Source organism: Micropterus salmoides, unplaced genomic scaffold (genome assembly GCF_014851395.1).
Source record: "Micropterus salmoides isolate LMB-PRFRI ecotype aquatic unplaced genomic scaffold, ASM1485139v1 Ms_hic_scaffold_19, whole genome shotgun sequence".
NCBI classification, from domain to species: domain Eukaryota; kingdom Metazoa; phylum Chordata; class Actinopteri; order Centrarchiformes; family Centrarchidae; genus Micropterus; species Micropterus salmoides.
The window spans coordinates 17587020-17604238 of NW_024041039.1; the positions used below are offsets into that span (position 1 = coordinate 17587020).

Sequence of the window (17219 nt, forward strand, 5' to 3'; positions counted from 1 at the left end):
TAAGAGGCTCCCTCATCAGGATTATAACATTGGGACATAAGGATGACACTGTTTATTGAGTAAATAAAACTTTAAAAGTACAGGTATTTTGAAAAGTGATGGGGTCATGCCCCATATTCCCAGTAGAAATTGAGCCCTTGCAGAGAACAACATTCACATCCACTGAAAAATTCCCTTTATCTGTAAAACCTTTTATCATCTGTTTAATGACGGCCTTTTGTTTTCCTAAAATACTAATATACAACTTTATTTTCCCAGGATAACAAGATACTTACTGCAACCTTTACTCTTGCCGCTCCCAACTTCCGTACATATCAGTAATAAATCAAAAAGTAAGGTCATATAAAGGCTCATATGTGGGATGGCATCAAATGTACCACAGTACAGGAGAGGTAAATTGCCTCCATATTGCCAATTTTTGTTTAAAGACCATTAATGGTGGAGTGTAAATGGAAACGAGACTCTTTACATGTGAACTGTCCAAAAACTATGCGGAAATTACATTTTCCCAACCCAATATGTTCACAAAACAAACCAGTCACAAACATTGTTTTATTTTACCTTTTATGCATCCCATCTCTATTCGATTTGAAGGTTTCGGGGGTCCAGATACAAGGTATCAAGGTAGTTTATTATTTATTATACTACCTTGTGTTGTAAAATGATGAGAAAGTTTGTAGTCCCTTCATGTCCCCAGTGTTTTAGTATTTGAGACCGGTCTTAAGACCACTTTTTGATGGTCCTGGTATTTGTACTCGGTCTTGTCTTGGTCTCGGACATTGAGGACTCTGAATTTTATTTCATGATCAGTCAAGACCATAACTTTGGGAATATCAATAAATTGTGTTACACCCGTCCCATGTGACTGTATAATGTTAACTAACTTCTTTGTATAAGGTCATTATGGGCGGGGCCCTGGGTACAGTTTTTATAATTTGGGCGCTGTAACCTGTACTATTATTCCAGCAAAAGAAAATGATGGGAACCTTCACCCACTTACTCTCAAATGGAAAAATTTAACTGGCGGTGCCTCCAATCAGATAAACACAAAGGTAATATTTATACTCCTCCTTGCTGTATACTGTAAACCAAATTACATGTATCTGGTTAATCAGTGTAAGCAAAAGCATTCATTCTGAAAACCCTAATAAATATACCACCAATATGCTTTAGCAGAAAAAAGTACAATTATTTAATTAATTCGGCAGTAACACAAAAGACATAAATTCCCTTTTAATTAAAAATAACTTAAAATGATACCTTTACAGAATATATAGTCAAATCAAAATACCAATATTAAATACTCAGAAAATAAACACAAAACCCTTGTTAGTAAGTCTCTTGTAAACCCTTATATGTCTTGTTTCATATAACCAGTGCATTACCTAAGTAAGCGTCAAACACCGCCACTGTGCTGTGGGCCCACACACACACTCATACACGTCTTTGTAACTGAAATTAAACAAAACCTTGTTGCGGGCCTGGATCGTAGTGGGTGCGTTGAGGCTCAAACCATGCAATGGCCCGTTCACTTGTTTCACAAGCAGAAAATACAATAACGTGCACATGTAAAGTTATAAAGTTATTAGTACTCACTACCTCTGAGTATGAGCAGGGGAATGAGATTGTGAGGGAATGGGACGATGGTCTCTGGCAGCACACAGCAGAAACTCGCAACGAAGAAACGCAGCTCAGGAAAAGACAGCAGTCTATCATATCACACCGGAAGGGGAAAACAGTCCTCTGTCGTGGTCCACAGGAACTTTCCCCTTTTTTCAGCCAGTGTCCTCTAGGGGTGGGAATCACCAGAGGCCCCACGATACAATATTACCACGATATTTATGTTGTGATTCGATTTTATTGCGATTTTAAATATATTGAGATATATTGCAATTTATTACCTTTTTCCAATAAATTTTATTATTCTAGTACCAAAAAGTTAAAACTCCCATCTACAATTTATATACTAAAATATTGATAGTTGGTGTCTGTGTATCGATTCAGTATTGCCATGGCAAATATCACGATACTATGCTGTATCGATTTTTTCCCCCACCCCTAGTGTCCTCCTGAATTAAATGAAACGGCTAAGCAACAAGTCCATATGCTATTTCATGAAGAGTAACAATAACTGGAAATAACCGCTTTTACTCAATTACACAGCTGACAGTATAACAACAGACATAAAGGCTATGAGCCAAATGCTAACGGCTAACCGCATTTAGCACATGACTCGTTTTTTCAGCTACAGTAACATTCAGTCACATTCACCATACAAATAAACATAAACAAGCTTGAAATTACCTCACGTAGATCACAAAAGTCCAACACTCAGGATAACTGGTCGTCAACCACAGGTTAGGAACAAATTGCTCTCCTACGATGTCTACTGTTCACATCCACTGCGTGAACACGTCTCTATCGTTCTCCGATGTCTGGGATCTGAGTCAGCTACCGTTAAGTCCCACCCCTTTACATGGGAATGGACTTGGATTGGTTGTCAACGATATACTTTCCAATCGGGGTACAGAAAAACAACGATTGACATATTAACTGCTCATCACTTAGGTTGTCATACTTCTCACATGTGCTGTCTCCTGTACACATCATACAAACTATACACACTCAAATGAACTGCAAAATTCAACTTTTTTAACATTCTTAAACCTTATCTAAACATTTTAACCTCTTAATAAAAACTTTCAGACTTTTTAAAAGACATTCTTAATGATTTCTCTTTTTTTTTCAAATTACTTACTTTTTAATGACTCATGTATTTTATAGTAATTATGCATTATCTTTCATTTAATAAACCATGTATATTTTACTGGCAAATGTATTTTTGGCTACAATTGATTTTGTATTGTCTGATTTATTTGCTAACATTCTAACTTTGATTGGATGTAAAACGTATTGCTTCAAATGCAACCAATAACCCTAATTAAAAATGTGTTGTTCCTGTTAACGACTGTTCCCCCTCCCCGCGATGGTAAACATGGAAAAGGAGTGTTGAATAAAGATGCTTATGTTGATTTCAGCTCTTAGTGTTTGTATGTGGGTGTTTTAATGGGAATGTGGATCTTTCTGATCAATTTTAGAAGTACCTATGATCTTGTTCCACATTTTATTGTGTGTCCTGTAATGTGGGGAACTGGTCTTGGTCTTGGCTCGGTCTCGCCCTCCCTCGGTCTTGGTCTCAACTTGGTCTCAGCCCCTGAAAGTCTTGGGCTTGTCTTGGTCTCGAAAAACTCTGGTCTTGGTCTTGACTTGGTCTCGGTTTGGACGGTCTTGACTGCAACAATACATGTCCCTACACATACAGAATCTAACCAATAAATAATGTATTTTAAAATATAAATATATATACAATATATACAGTTATTTATTACATATATACAAAAATACCCAGAACATTCTGCAGTGCAGTTTTTGAATTTGCTGTTGGGGTGAATATAAATAGCAGCAAGAAGATGAGAATATGTTTTCATTTCACATAAAAAAGTCTGACATGCACAACTCAGGTTTTTTGTCTAGGCTGGACCTTTAAGAGCAGCCTTAAGTCCAAGCTGGGCCAACATGACTTTTATCCTGGTTCTCTTTCTTTCCTCTCCCCTGGGCAATTGCCGCACCATCTGTGGTGCCCGGTCCAGTTGATCGGGTCGGTGGGAACCCTGGCTTCCTTTTACTGATGACTGTATTTCTGTCATAGTCAATATATGTTTCAGCAATAAAGTCAAAAGTTTATTGCTACTTCCGGCTGCATCTACATGAGTTGCCATACAGAATTAAAATAGTATGGAAGATTTTAAATGCCTAAATAATTAACACTGAACATATGTTTTTAATGTAATTATGACATACTAAATAAATACATTAAAAGGAAATACAAATAACATATTTGTAACACATTTTATTTAGCTTTATTTCTCTTGTTTGACTCATTTTGGAAACCAAAATCCTCCACACTGGCACCCTCACATTAGGGAAAAAGCAGAACATCCTGGACAGGTTTGCCAGTGTATTACAGGGCAGAGAATAATCCATACTAAGAATCTCCATCAACTGCAGGCTATGTTGTTATTAACTCCTTCTATCAGCTTGGGCAGGGTTTAAATAGCCATGCATTCCTCCACCCAGAAACATACTTGGTTCTTCAACACAATTTTATCACATTTTCAAAATGGTTGTGTCTTTAACTGGGTGATTAGGGACAGTAAAATTTTATTATATGGCAGTTTGAATACTGTATGCGTGTATGCCTTGTCCTTATAAAGAAGTAGTGTAACTACTCTCATTCTCTGTCTGTCTTCTCTCCTCAGTAAGCAGTACCTGCCACGCTCTTTTGGACAGATTTCTGGAGGAGAACTTCTCAGATCATCTGGGCTCAGAAGATGACAGCCAATGTAAGAGTAGTTACTGATGTGCTGACACACACAAACAAAAAATAAATATTCCTGTGTTCGTCATTATAATCATCATTTGGCTTGTTTCGAAAGCTGAGAGAGGAAACTTTGACTAGTGCACATCCAGGAATGACATTAAAGTAAGTAAAGTTTGACTTGACGTGTAACAACATTGCTCTGTTAGATGATGACATTGAAATAACAAAGCAGTGCACAAGCAGCATGCTGACACCAGGAAAACAGGCAGTGAAAAAGCAAAGCAGCCACATATTTTAGGTCATTTGTGATCAAAGGAAGCTTATTTTTAGTTAATTTGTCACAGAAAGAAATATAAGTGGGTTTCAATGAAAGAGATATTAAACAATGTGCTTCCCTCATATTTCTGTCCTTTATCCCCAAAGGGATTCCTATGGCACATTAGCTGTAGTGGCAGTTTCCTCTCCAGCCATCACATGATGTCTCGAACGCCCCCCCCCCACTCCCCCACCCCCCCACCCAAACAAACTCAAAGGTTTTGTTGACTGTACACAGTTCAATAATAAGTCTGTTAAATAATCATGTTTTTGTACATCAAAACATCTTACAACAGGTATAAATACATGTATTTGCTCAAAATACTATGTAGAATTTGTCGTTTTTCCCCTCTTCAAACACTTAATTGTAAAACTTTGGATAGAAGACAAAGATGCCACTTTGTCCTTCCATTAACCACTGTGATTTTTTCCCCACATCTTCAAATATTTACCCAAAGAAGTTATAGGCTACACTCTCCTCTTCCTGTCTTGCAGTTACCTCCTGTGATTTTGAGTCACTGTGCCTCTGGACTTTATCTAATCACAGTGACCAAAGTGACTGGTCGGTGGTGTCACCACAGCAACCAGAAAGCGCGCAAGCTGGGATGATGCCTGTGACCGACCACTCAGTGGGAAGCTCTGATGGTAAGCGTGCAGGGACTCACTAAGGAGAAACTAAATCATTTCTCATGCTTTTTTTTCTGTGGAACACATTTTTAAAAGTTAGAAAATGGCTCTACAGACTTACTCAAAGCTCCTGTGAACCATTGCATCTCCCTTGACATTTATATTGATTTTGTGCTTATACCTCTGTGAATTGTCTTAATCTTAAAGCATCTGTCAAATGGTTTACTGGAGTGACAGTATTGTTAGGCTGCTGTAAACCAGTCCAACATGAAATTTCTAATCAGTTTTATTACCCTAGGGCACTTCCTTCTCCTAAGTTCCTCCCCTGCCGCAGAGGTCTCCGGAAGCTGTGAGTACCACTTAACCAGCCCAGTCTTGCCAGGAAGCGGCAGGAACTGCGTCTTGAAAGTGGCTTTGTATGAGACCGTTCCAGCGTCAGGGAACCTCACGCTCCTGATCAAGCCAGTTCTCTCAGGTTCAGCTGTTCGCTCTGTTGTTTTCAACCGCAGGAGACGTGATGGCCGCAGGTCAGCAAACACACTCGGGACAGACTCTCCGTGCCTCTGCAATGCTGTTTGTGCATACTAGTTATTTATGTGCTGGTGTACATATTATGTATGCAGCACATATCCATTTAATTAGCGTCAAAAAGAAAACCCTGCATCTTTACTGATTGAAGTGCTCGTCAAGTTGAGGTCCAACCTACAGAATAGATGAAAGAAGGCTTAGATTCACTACAATGAAAGGTGACAGGGGCCTTCAGACAGAGCAAGGGCACATAACCAAATACATTTTACTTCTGTGGTACTAAAGTTAAATAAAGAAAATGTTTTTTTAGCTTTCATGCAGGATCCTTTAGAATTGTGACCGTGTGGGGACAGCAGTCCCCTGTGCATTGTTGGAAAATGGGCACAGGTATTTTCTATTGATCTAAGGCTGCAGTACAGCCATCTTTGTAGCAGCTAAAAGCATTCATGTCTCTAGATGCAGACTCTGGAAATGAATTTAGATATAATTGGTTAGGACAGAAGAGGCATGGATGGGCATATGCAATCCGTTTGTACATTGGCTTTATTTGTGTCTTTGCAGTAATGGACTGAGCAATTCCATTATGAGACACACGCAGACAGTGGTTTCATTTTGTATAGCCCACTATTTATCCCATGCTAACCTGTAGATAGAATAACTTCTGGATGCACTCTCTTTTTAAAGAACAGTTCCCAACCCATATGACATCTTTTACTGTAGTGCTGTATGTGTTTCACCTTTATAATGACATTCCACCTGAACTATCTGTTCTCAGAAGTCATTGAACATTTTTCCTGCAAAACAAAGGCTTAATGGACATGGCTCCTAAATTGTAAGCATTACCTTAATTTCACTGTATGTTCCCAATAGTCAAACATTACTCACCCACTCTACTAAATGTGCAGTATTTTTGAGGCTATGACAGCCTCAAAATTAACTCTGAGAGGGGGATTTGTAATGACTAAAGTAAAGCTTCGTGAAGATGCCAACTCATAGGGAAATCAGCGTGGCATTCTGAGATAAATATAAATAATATAGGACATGTCCTCTATTATGGTTGCTGTAATTACACTATTGCAAGAGCAGAGCTGCTGTATTTGGCCAGCTTTGTTGTGGCATGTCAGGTAGAAATGAGCTGTAATGTTTGTATGTTGTGGGTGACATGCACAAGAATGCACTTACTGTACATGCCACAACTATGGGAGTGTGATGTGATGGACATCTTCTACTGACTGCGTATGGACAGTGGTTGCATTATTGTGCCATTAAAGGTAGCAGTGTGCCACTTACAAGAGCAAATGATGAAGGCCTCTAACTGATACAAACAATGCAGGTTTCAAAACAAGCAAATAAAACAAACAAACAAAGCCTTTGCAAATGTTTTATGAGAAAGGCAATTTTAGGATTGAAAAAGTTGCAATGTTTAAACAGTTCTTTTAATTAGTTTAAATGAATGTGAAGGAAATGTATATCTTTAAGCTTCTCTAAATGCTGATTGCAAGGATGACTTTATAAAATATTTCTCTCTGATTGGTTGATGCAGAGCTGAGTGGGAGGTTCTGGAGACTGTGTTTGGTCAGGTGGACGAGCCCTTTCAGGTTACCCTGCTCTACACTGCCTGTCTGGGGAAAGATGGAGCCACTGTGGCCCTTGACTCTCTGGTGCTCACAGACTGTGACTCTGGTGAGTTCATTATGTTTTGTAGAGCCGTGTTGTGAGCTCTGTTTACTGATTTCTGCTCAAACCAAACGCTACAGCAGTTGTTTCCTTGCATAAGCACCAAACCAGCTGCCCAGTTATTTAAACTGGAAACATGCAGACTGGGACCATATTTTTAAAGCTTCCACAGCAGCTGAAAAAGAGAGACACTGAGCAGGTTTTTCTGCACTTGCAAGGTTCATGGAGATGAGAAATCAGTCTTAAAAGGTTTAGGCTTTATTGATGCAGCCCAATTTAACTCTGATGAAGGCCACAAGCCCAAACACGTCTGTCTGACAATAAAGTTGTTCTTCATACTAGAAGTGTTGCAGGAGTTGTGACCTTGAGGTCATAGTCAAAGGAGGTGTTGTGCTGGACCGCAATATATTGAGAGCTGTTTCAAATTCATTGTCCTCCCTATTTACATGCATGAGGGGGGCAGAATATTAGAAACACCTGACAATGTAATGCAGTCCAGACCACCACTAACTATGAACTCAATGCTAAAACTGTATTGAAATAACACCTCTAACAGTGTCCAAAAAACTGAAAATTATTGGCATAAAAAAGTAGACATTATGTAAGTAATTATAGTGTATTCAACACTTTGTAAAAAGGTAACACTGTCTTCCTTGTCTGTTTGTACTTATAGATTGCTTTTGGGTATAATTTTATAAAATACGCCGATTCTGTTTCTGGCAGAGTTAAATGTGGCAGACTCCAGGAAGTTCCTGCTCCCAGCTAAGCAATAGTCTAGTACAAACCCCACTGTAAAACAGTGAATTGTCTTTTCTATTGTTGTTGTACACATTAAACAAATTATGCAATCAGTGAGCTTGCAGTGGGCGCAGTTGGATTTTATTATCTTTGGACAGAGCCAGGCTAGCTGTTCCCCTTGATCCCAGTCTTTGTGCAAAGCTGAGCTAACCAGCTGTTGGCTTTAACTCAAATTTAACAGAAAGGTGTTGATCTTCTCTTTAACGATTCTGTTGATGTTCTGGGTTTAATGACTTCTAAATATAGAAATCCTGTTTTTGCAGTGGGTTCGGCTTAGTTCTCCATGATATAGAGAACGCGTGAATACAGTATTGTATAACTGTTGTTATGTCATTGTTGTGTGGTTGCTGGGATGCAGAACACCAGGTCATCGAGCTGGATGCGGCATGTGGGGAATCTTTCCGCTGTAAAAACTCAGGATACTGCATCGACCAGAGCCAAGTGTGCAACTTCCACACTGACTGTCCTTATGGAGAGGATGAGGGCTTTATCTGTGGTGAGGTTTTATTTTTTTTTCTTAATAAAATCACAGGAAGAAGAATAGGACGCTGCTCTGAGGGAAATCATGCCCTTCAATAATAATAATAATTAGTAATACTTGAAAATGCACTTTTGCAGTTTGCTGAAGAGGTTTCCCTTTGTCTGACAGTGAATCATTTTTGATGTGATTTGATCTGCACCATTTGACTGATGAGAGTGGGAGTGTGAAAACGACATGAAAAACAAAAGATGTGTGAGTGCTTCAGTTTGTGTGACTGTGGGTGGAGAGTTAAGTGAGGCCAGGATACAGTACAAGAGTCCTAAAGTAGAATATGGGGCTGCTGGCAGACTGTAATCAATTTGCATTAGCTATATTAAAGTTAAAATCCATGATAAATTGTTAATCCTTTGACCGGAGGTTCCAGATTAGTCATTACCAATGGCATCTACAAAATATATTTAAAGTGCAGGAAGTAACTATTATATGCACATTTTGTGAAGCCTGAGCTGGAAACTATTTTATTGTATTGTCAGGAATTTGAAATGCTTAGTTTTCATCTTTCACATCTTTAAAATGTCTAAACATAAGATAATCTACAATTTAGTGTAAATTGATACACCCCCAGTACACTTATTCGCGTTTTGAAATCTCAGATATGAAAAATATGCTGCAGAAGAAAGTGTGTTTTCAGACAGTCCCCACCTTTCATTTCCTCCCACTTCACAGTCTGAAATATAACAAGCTGCCTCCTTCTCTTTGTGCTGAATGACTGATGCTTTCAAAGAAAAACACTTACCCACCGTGAGAATCAAAAGGCTTTGCTTTAGTGAGTAATGAAATAAAAGTCAGGGTTATTTCGAGTCCTTGAGTTGTGGATTCCTTGGGGTAAGGAGCCGGGTCACAGTGGTGGAGTCATTTTTTCAATGGCCCGCCAGTAAAATCCATCCTGGATGAGCGATCATAATATACTCCGTTAAAGGGATACTCCAACATTTTATAAATGTCTTTTTTTCATCTTACCAAAGATCAGATGAAAAGATTGATAATAATCAATCATTTTTATCTCTGTGTCCAGAATAAAGATAATGATCTGTTTTGCTTAGCACAAAGACTGTAAACAGGAGGAACTGGCTTAGCTCTGTAAAAGGTGCTTTCCAACATGTGTCTAAATTACATGTACATTGTGTGATTAAAGGAATCCTTCATTTTGAGAAATACTCTTTCTTGCTTACTCTTTATGAGAGTTATCCAAGATCAGTATCTACGTATGAAATATGCCTACCAACACCTCTACAGCTCACTATTTAATGTTTTAAATTGTTTAATCTGTGCAAAACATAAATATGAGAATTTTATTGTTGTTTTCAAGGGGAGTTACGTGCTGTAACTGCTTCTTTGCAACTACAGACACGTGCAGTAACTGCCACCAAAAATAGGCAGAGATCCCTCACAGAAGTACTGGGCAGACTGATAAATTGTACTTGAAATAATTACATCTCCCTATAACCATAAATTTTACATATCTGTTTCTTTTATAAATTAAACAAACTAGATAACATAATCAGTTAGTGAGATGTTGGTGGGTATTTGTCACTGTAGCGAGAGCCAGGCTAACTGTTTCCCTAGTTAGGCTAACTCCTGAGGTTGGTGTCTCATCTTGTTCTTGGAAAGTAAATAAGCATATTTTCCAAATGTAGATATTGTGGATGAAATGGTGTAGCTTAAAATATGTTAACCCAGTGACTCTTGGGTGTAACAGTAAACGACCCTGCGGTCAGGAAACTCCAACCTGGGGATACAGTGTAGCAAGCATGTTGTAGTACTCCACCAGAACAGAGAGTATGAGTAAGTGTGGAGAGGAAAGGAAACACGCCCAAGCACATGGACTAACACATATTTTCACATTAAGAAACACTGCGCACCATGAAGGATAGTATTTGTGCTTTGATGATTCCTCCAAAATGTAAGTCTTGCACTGAGAGAAGAAGAATCACGGGGCAGATCTCTGTTTTAGTGAAATACGAAAACAATCTTCCTCCTCCCCAGGTGCTCTTCCTTCTGGCTCACACTGTTCATTTGAGAAGGATGCATGTGGTTGGTCCGTGTCCAATCAGCACCTGGCCTGGAGAAGGGTCGCTGGAGATGAACTTCTGGAAAAAGAAGATATGCATGGTGTCGCGCTGCAGAGTACACCAGGTTAGCAGTGTGTGTGTGTGTGTGTGTGCAGTATGTGTGAAATGAGCATGTTAACACCTCATGTTGTTACAATCCCTCATCCCATTCTGATGAATAATTGTGGTGTGGAGAGATGGAAGTAAAAAAAACTCACTCAAAACAAATCTTACACTGCTTAGTGTCAAAACTCACCAGCTTTCTGTCAAACAGGTTTGTTATTTATTGTTCTTTGTAGACCCTGATAATGATAGAAAGTCCTTGTTAGATTGCAACCATATGAAGTTACACCCCATGACAGCACAGAGTTCATATTGAAGTTTAAATACAGCTGCTGAACATTTCTGGGCTTATTGAGCTCAAACTGGCTTTACATTTTAACCCGGTGTTACTAACTGCTTTCATTCTTCTGAGTACAGTTTTTTAATAGGCTGCTGGTTCTCGACAAGCAACGAAACATATTCAAAATGTACGGCTTGAAAGAATACAACAAAGACGTTCACTGTATTACTGTATCTCTGATCTCATTTATTTTGATAGCAGTTTGTTTCTTGACCTGGTTAGCGTTCTGCTGTGTCACATTTATTGTGCGCCCCCAGGGCATTTCCTGTTTCTGCAGGTAAGAGAGAGCAATTCCCTTCGAGAGGCGTCCATTCAGAGCCCCTCTTTCCCTCCCACGGTTTCTACTACTGCCTGCCAGGTCAGTTAATTAGACAGATATATTAGGTTCATAATTTAGTTTACATATTTTCCCCCCCTTCTCCTTGTGAGGCTGCTGTTTGGCAGCAAAAGATTTTGTTAATATGACAAAATCGCCAAAATGGAGTCTGTTGTTTTGTGCAGATGCGTTTCTCTCTGTACCTCTATGGGGACTTTGATGGTTCATTGCTGGTGGCCATTGAGGAGAATGGGACCACCACTGCACCACTGGTCTGGGAGAGAAATGGTCAGTGGAAAGACGACTGGGAAGATGTTGCCCTGCAGCTGACTGGCCTTCATCATGGGTACGTGAAATGAAAACAAAAGGGTAGAGGAGCAGATGATTATGTAAAAGACATGCATCATCTCTTGTGTATAAAAGTTACCTTTATCACGTCCCCCCCAACGTTACCCCCAACGTTACTTAATATCATCTGTAATATTTCCTATTTCCCATGACAAAACTGAAACAGTTCTCAAGCAGCAGTGCCATTACAATTTTACAGTCATGGTGAGGAAGTCAAGCATGAGCACATACTACATAAAATTGCTGCTTATCTAAAGAATTTTTAATCATTTTGAAGATTTGATTTATTTCTTACTACAAGCTAAATTTTGTACACATTTTGGGAATTCCAGTTGTCTGTCACAGAAAGACAAAAACTATAAATCTCTAAATTCACAAATGGTGTGTGCTTTACTCCAGGTTCCACGTCAAGGTGACAGCTGTGTGGGGACAAGGCTCCAGTGCTGATGTCGCTCTCGATAACATTGCAATTGGAGCAGCCTGTTTCAACACAGGTATGGCATCATGAAACATTTGAGACACCATTTTATTATGGTTCAACAGATATTTGAGGCAATAAGTCATGGTTTACATGGTCATGCTAGTTTCTCTTTCATGAAGGGAGCCTGTGTAACATTTGAATGAAGAAATATACCTGTATTTCACATGCTGCACAAATGGTTGAATTTATGAAAACTAAAATGAAAGTTTGGCTGCTACTGTCACACTTGGTTTAGTACAAGTGGTTTCTGTTGTCTAAAGTTGAGCTAAGTCACTTATGACTGTTTTACTCTAGATGGTACCTTGTGGAATTTTTGAGCACTAGTAGGGCTTTGGAGCAATATTTTTACAAGCATCAAGGGCTCATGGGCAGCACGGTACACCTTCCTGATATTCCTGAGTTGGTGGCAATAACATACAAACACACACACACATACCAACATGCCTGTTGGTCAGAAGCACTAAATGTAAACATTACTTTTCTTTCTTAGGAAAACTCCTGCTGAGCACTTCTTATACAGGCTCACTTTTTGGACTGGAAGGTTACCGATGCCCAATAAAACTGAAGACTGAAGATTTGACATATATACAGTAGCATCTGCTTATGCTTCTCCTCATTACTTTTAAGATTATCTGTACACATCAAACTCAAAGAGCAGACGAGTACAGGGAGTCATCCTAACTGTTGTTGAGATTAACTGATGACTGCTGTTTTTCGCTCAGAGCTGCAGCAGTCCTTAGTCATTTGTTTGATGCCCTGGTTCAATGATTGGTGGTGACATGATGGAAACCAACATAATGCTTTACTGCAAATGCAGTGCTGCACTATGTGTGCCGACATTCCTGTGTCTGTGCATCAGACTTTGTTTTTTCATTCTTACAATCATGTGAAAAGACATTAAAAAGAACTCTTTCTGCTTTATTGAAGTGGTCCTGGATGAATTTTATTATTTAGTGTGGCACCAGAATTGATACGCAGATGTGAAATTTGTGTTTGGTGGACTGTTTTTGTGTTATTGTGTGATTTAAGAGAAGCATGATTTAAACCTCCTAGGAGGCACAGTACGTGTTGTATGGCTGTTGCTAAGCTCCAGTTGGGCAAGACTGGAACATTTTCCAAATGATATCACGGTCAATTCAGGATCCCAGTGTAACTTTAGTAAGCCATAACTTATATTAATGTGTCTCCCATATATATATATATATTACCTCTCTCTGTGCTGGGATCTTGTCAAGTTGGAGAGGCTTGCATGCTTTTATTTTGTTGGAACTAAATCATGGAGGCTCTTGTTGCTTATGTAAGCTCATCAATCCCCCATTGGTTTCAGGGAAGGGCCTGACAAAAGACGGCACAGAAGACCACCTGTAAAACCTTTACCTTGTACATAGAAATGGATAAATAGTGGATGAATAGGAGAAATATATTCATGATGTCAGGAATTTGTCTGAGAAAAAAATGTCTTCATCCATATTACCCGTCACTGAATTGCTCTTTATTTCCTTTGATCCGTGACACCTTTTGTCTGGATATAATTTAGTGATATGCAAATGGTTGACTGTGATTCCTTTTCTCTTTTTCTTCCCACATTGGCTCCCCGCCTCTCCTCAGATCTCAACTCTCTCCTGCCCGTGGCGGACTTGGAGGATTTCTTAAGCCCCCTTCCAGAGCCTTCGGCCTCAGGTAGTTTTCAGCTTCAGCCGTCACCATGTGAATTTCCATGACGTCCCTTGTCTGCCGAGTCATTTTAAATCCATTCTGCATGCAGAGTTTTAATACCAGGTGGTGGATTGTACCCTTGAAATTTCTCTTGATGCTTGAAGCTTTATCTACCAGAGCTGACCAGAAGCTTTTAATCCATTCTGCAGTAAGTGCTCACAGACCAGGGGGTGAATGCAACTTCCAGTTACACTCCTAGATACTGCACTATATGTGTGTTTCTGTTCTTAAATGATCGACTGTTTATCTTGGTCTCACATATTTGTTTGCATGTGTTCTTGTTTTTTTTTTTAATTATTTTGCTCCAATATACAGTACCGACATGTACCAACTCACTCAGCAATTCTAAAATTTCCCACCAGCTAATGTCAGTTCTTCTTTTCGTTGTGTCTATTTTTTAGAGGTTTCTTTGATGACATGGTGGTTTAACTCATGCGGAGCCAGTGGTCCCCATGGCCCAACCCAGGCCCAGTGTGACAGCACCTACAGGAACAAAAATGTCAGTGTTATTGTGGGGAAGGAAGGTCCCTTGAAAGGAGTCCAAACATGGAGGGTACCTGCTACTAACAGATACCTGTAAGTGATAGAGAGGATTGGTTTTGATGCTCATCCATTTGATTTTTATGCTAGAAGTCAACAGGCCAATCAGTTATTTGTTCAAGTGTAAGTAATTCTACATTTTTGTTATTGTCAACAAATCCCATGAAAAGACCAAAACAAACTTTTTGATCCTATTAACAAATATTGCCTGCATAGTCAAAACCTTTTATCTTATTCATCTGTGCCATATACCTTTTATTTTTGTTTCAAAACTATAATATACTATAGCCCCAATGTGGCTGATTTATGTATTTTTAATATATATAATTTCCCAGGTTGGTCTGGTTTAAATGATTGAAATATGGACTAATGCATTGCTGGTTTTGGTCTTTTCATAAGGTTTGTTGACATTGACAAAAATAGAAAATATAGCCAGTCTTGTCATATAAGAGCAGTGATTCCCAATATGCAAAATGTCACTGGCTTTATCTGGACATAAAGAGTTCCAATAAAAAAAATAAAGAAAAAACATTTTTCGGAATGTTATACATAGTTTTGTTCTAGGAGATTAGTCATTGAAGAGACAGAATTCTTCCACATGTGTTAACATCGTTGTGTGACTCAGAGAGCTGGGAATGGTGACAATTTAGAGGTGTGACTGTGTGCTGTGGGACTAAATTAGTCCGGCCATGCTCAGCGTGACTGATTGTTGTCCTGCTTGATCAAGACAGCCAGTCATGGGACTTCGTTATTATACTCATGAAATGAGGCAACAGAAACGTGGCGGGGTTAATCAAAGGATTTACAGGGTGTTGCGTTACTTCGGCTAAATTATACACAGCTGTACTTCATGTCAATATCAACAAAGAGTGTCTCTTTGTAGCAGGAAAATCTTTGATAAAACGGCAGGTGTCTGCTGATTTGTGTGTCATGACAGACATCTATAGCTGTATACTGTTAACAATCTCTTCATGATCCACAAATATAAAACACGATCTACAAATAGATTCAAAATCCACAAACAAACTCTACATAATCCAGAAATAGAAAATGACTTGTACTTGAAAAACACAATTTGAATAAATAAATTTTTTTTAACTGTTGTATATTTGTGGAGACTGAAGAACTTGTTTGTGGATGAATCTATTTGTGGATTGTGTTTTGTTTTTACAAATTGTAATACACATTGTCAGTACATTTACTTAATACTGACATCAATTTACCCCCATACTGAGCCAGATAGGAGACAGATAGCAATTTCTTTCAGTATTTAATCCCCTTGTGGCGCAATGATCTCTCTCAGGATATCTGCCTACGGGGCTGCAGGAGGGAAAGGAGCCAAAAACCACAACAAACGCAACCACGGGGTCTTCATATCTGCCATATTTCCTCTTGAGAAAGGAGATTTACTTTACATCTTGGTGGGCCACCAGGGAGAGGACGCGTGCCCGGGGGTGAGTAGGCTGGAAGGATTTGTTGATGTTTGTGATATCCCACTGGGACATCTTTTGCCAGAGAGGGGAGACAAGAGAGTGACCTAGATAAAATCATTCTTGCCTTCTGGATTCACACTTTTCTGACGACAGCTTCTTTCTCTGAAATTCAAATGTCCCTCTCCCCTATGATGTAGAGAAATCCCCACACCCAGAAGATCTGCCTGGGTGAGTCGTCAGTGATTGAAGACAACCTCAGAGGAGAGGCCGGTGCTGAATGGGCCGGGGGAGGAGGTGGAGGAGGTGGAGCCACCTACATCTTCAAGGTGACAGAGGAAACTTTGTGTTGTTTGAATGTCATGTGTTCTTTCTGTGGGTTTGTTTGATGACTTATGTGGATTAAATGTACAAATGCACACTGATAAATGTCTGTAGGCATAATGAACTGGTTCAGCGGGGTCTCACTTTCTAATCCACGGGTTTAGATATAGATCGTACATACGTCAGAAGTCGGAACGCCGTTGAATCATAAAATTGGCACAAGAGAGATGTTCACTTGTCACTTATTTTCTGATCTCCCATCTGTACTAAATTGGGGGTTTCCTGGGTCATTTTCAATTTGCACTATTGTCGAGTCTGATGCGTTGACAGAACTCTTTTTTCATTTCACAATGTAAAATGTTGTGATGTAAAAATTAGTGTGATTTACAGTGATGCTTCCTTACTGTCAGATGGAAGGAGGTGAGCTGGTTCCCTTGCTGATTGCAGCTGGTGGAGGAGGAAATGCCTACCTGGAGGACCCGGAGTCCAGCCTGGACCTGATACCACTGGAGCAGTATGAAAACAGCACCATAGCTCCCAGTACCAACGGTCGAACTGGCCCTGCAGGTAATATATTATAAGTTATCCTACTACCAATGTGGATGAACTATCTTGTTTAAACCATTAGTGGTATCTAGCCATAGAGACACGTTGTGTCCAGGTTTTGAATTATCTAACTTTGAGATTACTCTCTCTATGGATGGAATGCAATATTATTTGTGATGCTCACTGGATTGAAAAAT

General features: G+C 39.3%; 1 protein-coding gene across 2 annotated transcripts in view; it reads left to right on the plus strand.

The window, feature by feature from the left end:
- ltk (leukocyte receptor tyrosine kinase) overlaps positions 1-17219 on the plus strand; it is a 72874-nt gene that overhangs the window by 26589 nt on the left and 29066 nt on the right. For both annotated transcript variants that reach the window (XM_038728926.1, XM_038728927.1), the window contains exons 2-15: positions 4320-4403; positions 5192-5341; positions 5622-5850; positions 7395-7534; positions 8685-8822; positions 10854-11003; positions 11579-11679; positions 11823-11983; positions 12385-12479; positions 14075-14146; positions 14584-14758; positions 16026-16176; positions 16353-16481; positions 16887-17043. In XM_038728926.1, the coding sequence (XP_038584854.1) occupies positions 4320-4403; positions 5192-5341; positions 5622-5850; positions 7395-7534; positions 8685-8822; positions 10854-11003; positions 11579-11679; positions 11823-11983; positions 12385-12479; positions 14075-14146; positions 14584-14758; positions 16026-16176; positions 16353-16481; positions 16887-17043 (1932 nt within the window). The remainder of the gene's footprint in view (positions 1-4319; positions 4404-5191; positions 5342-5621; positions 5851-7394; positions 7535-8684; positions 8823-10853; positions 11004-11578; positions 11680-11822; positions 11984-12384; positions 12480-14074; positions 14147-14583; positions 14759-16025; positions 16177-16352; positions 16482-16886; positions 17044-17219) is intronic.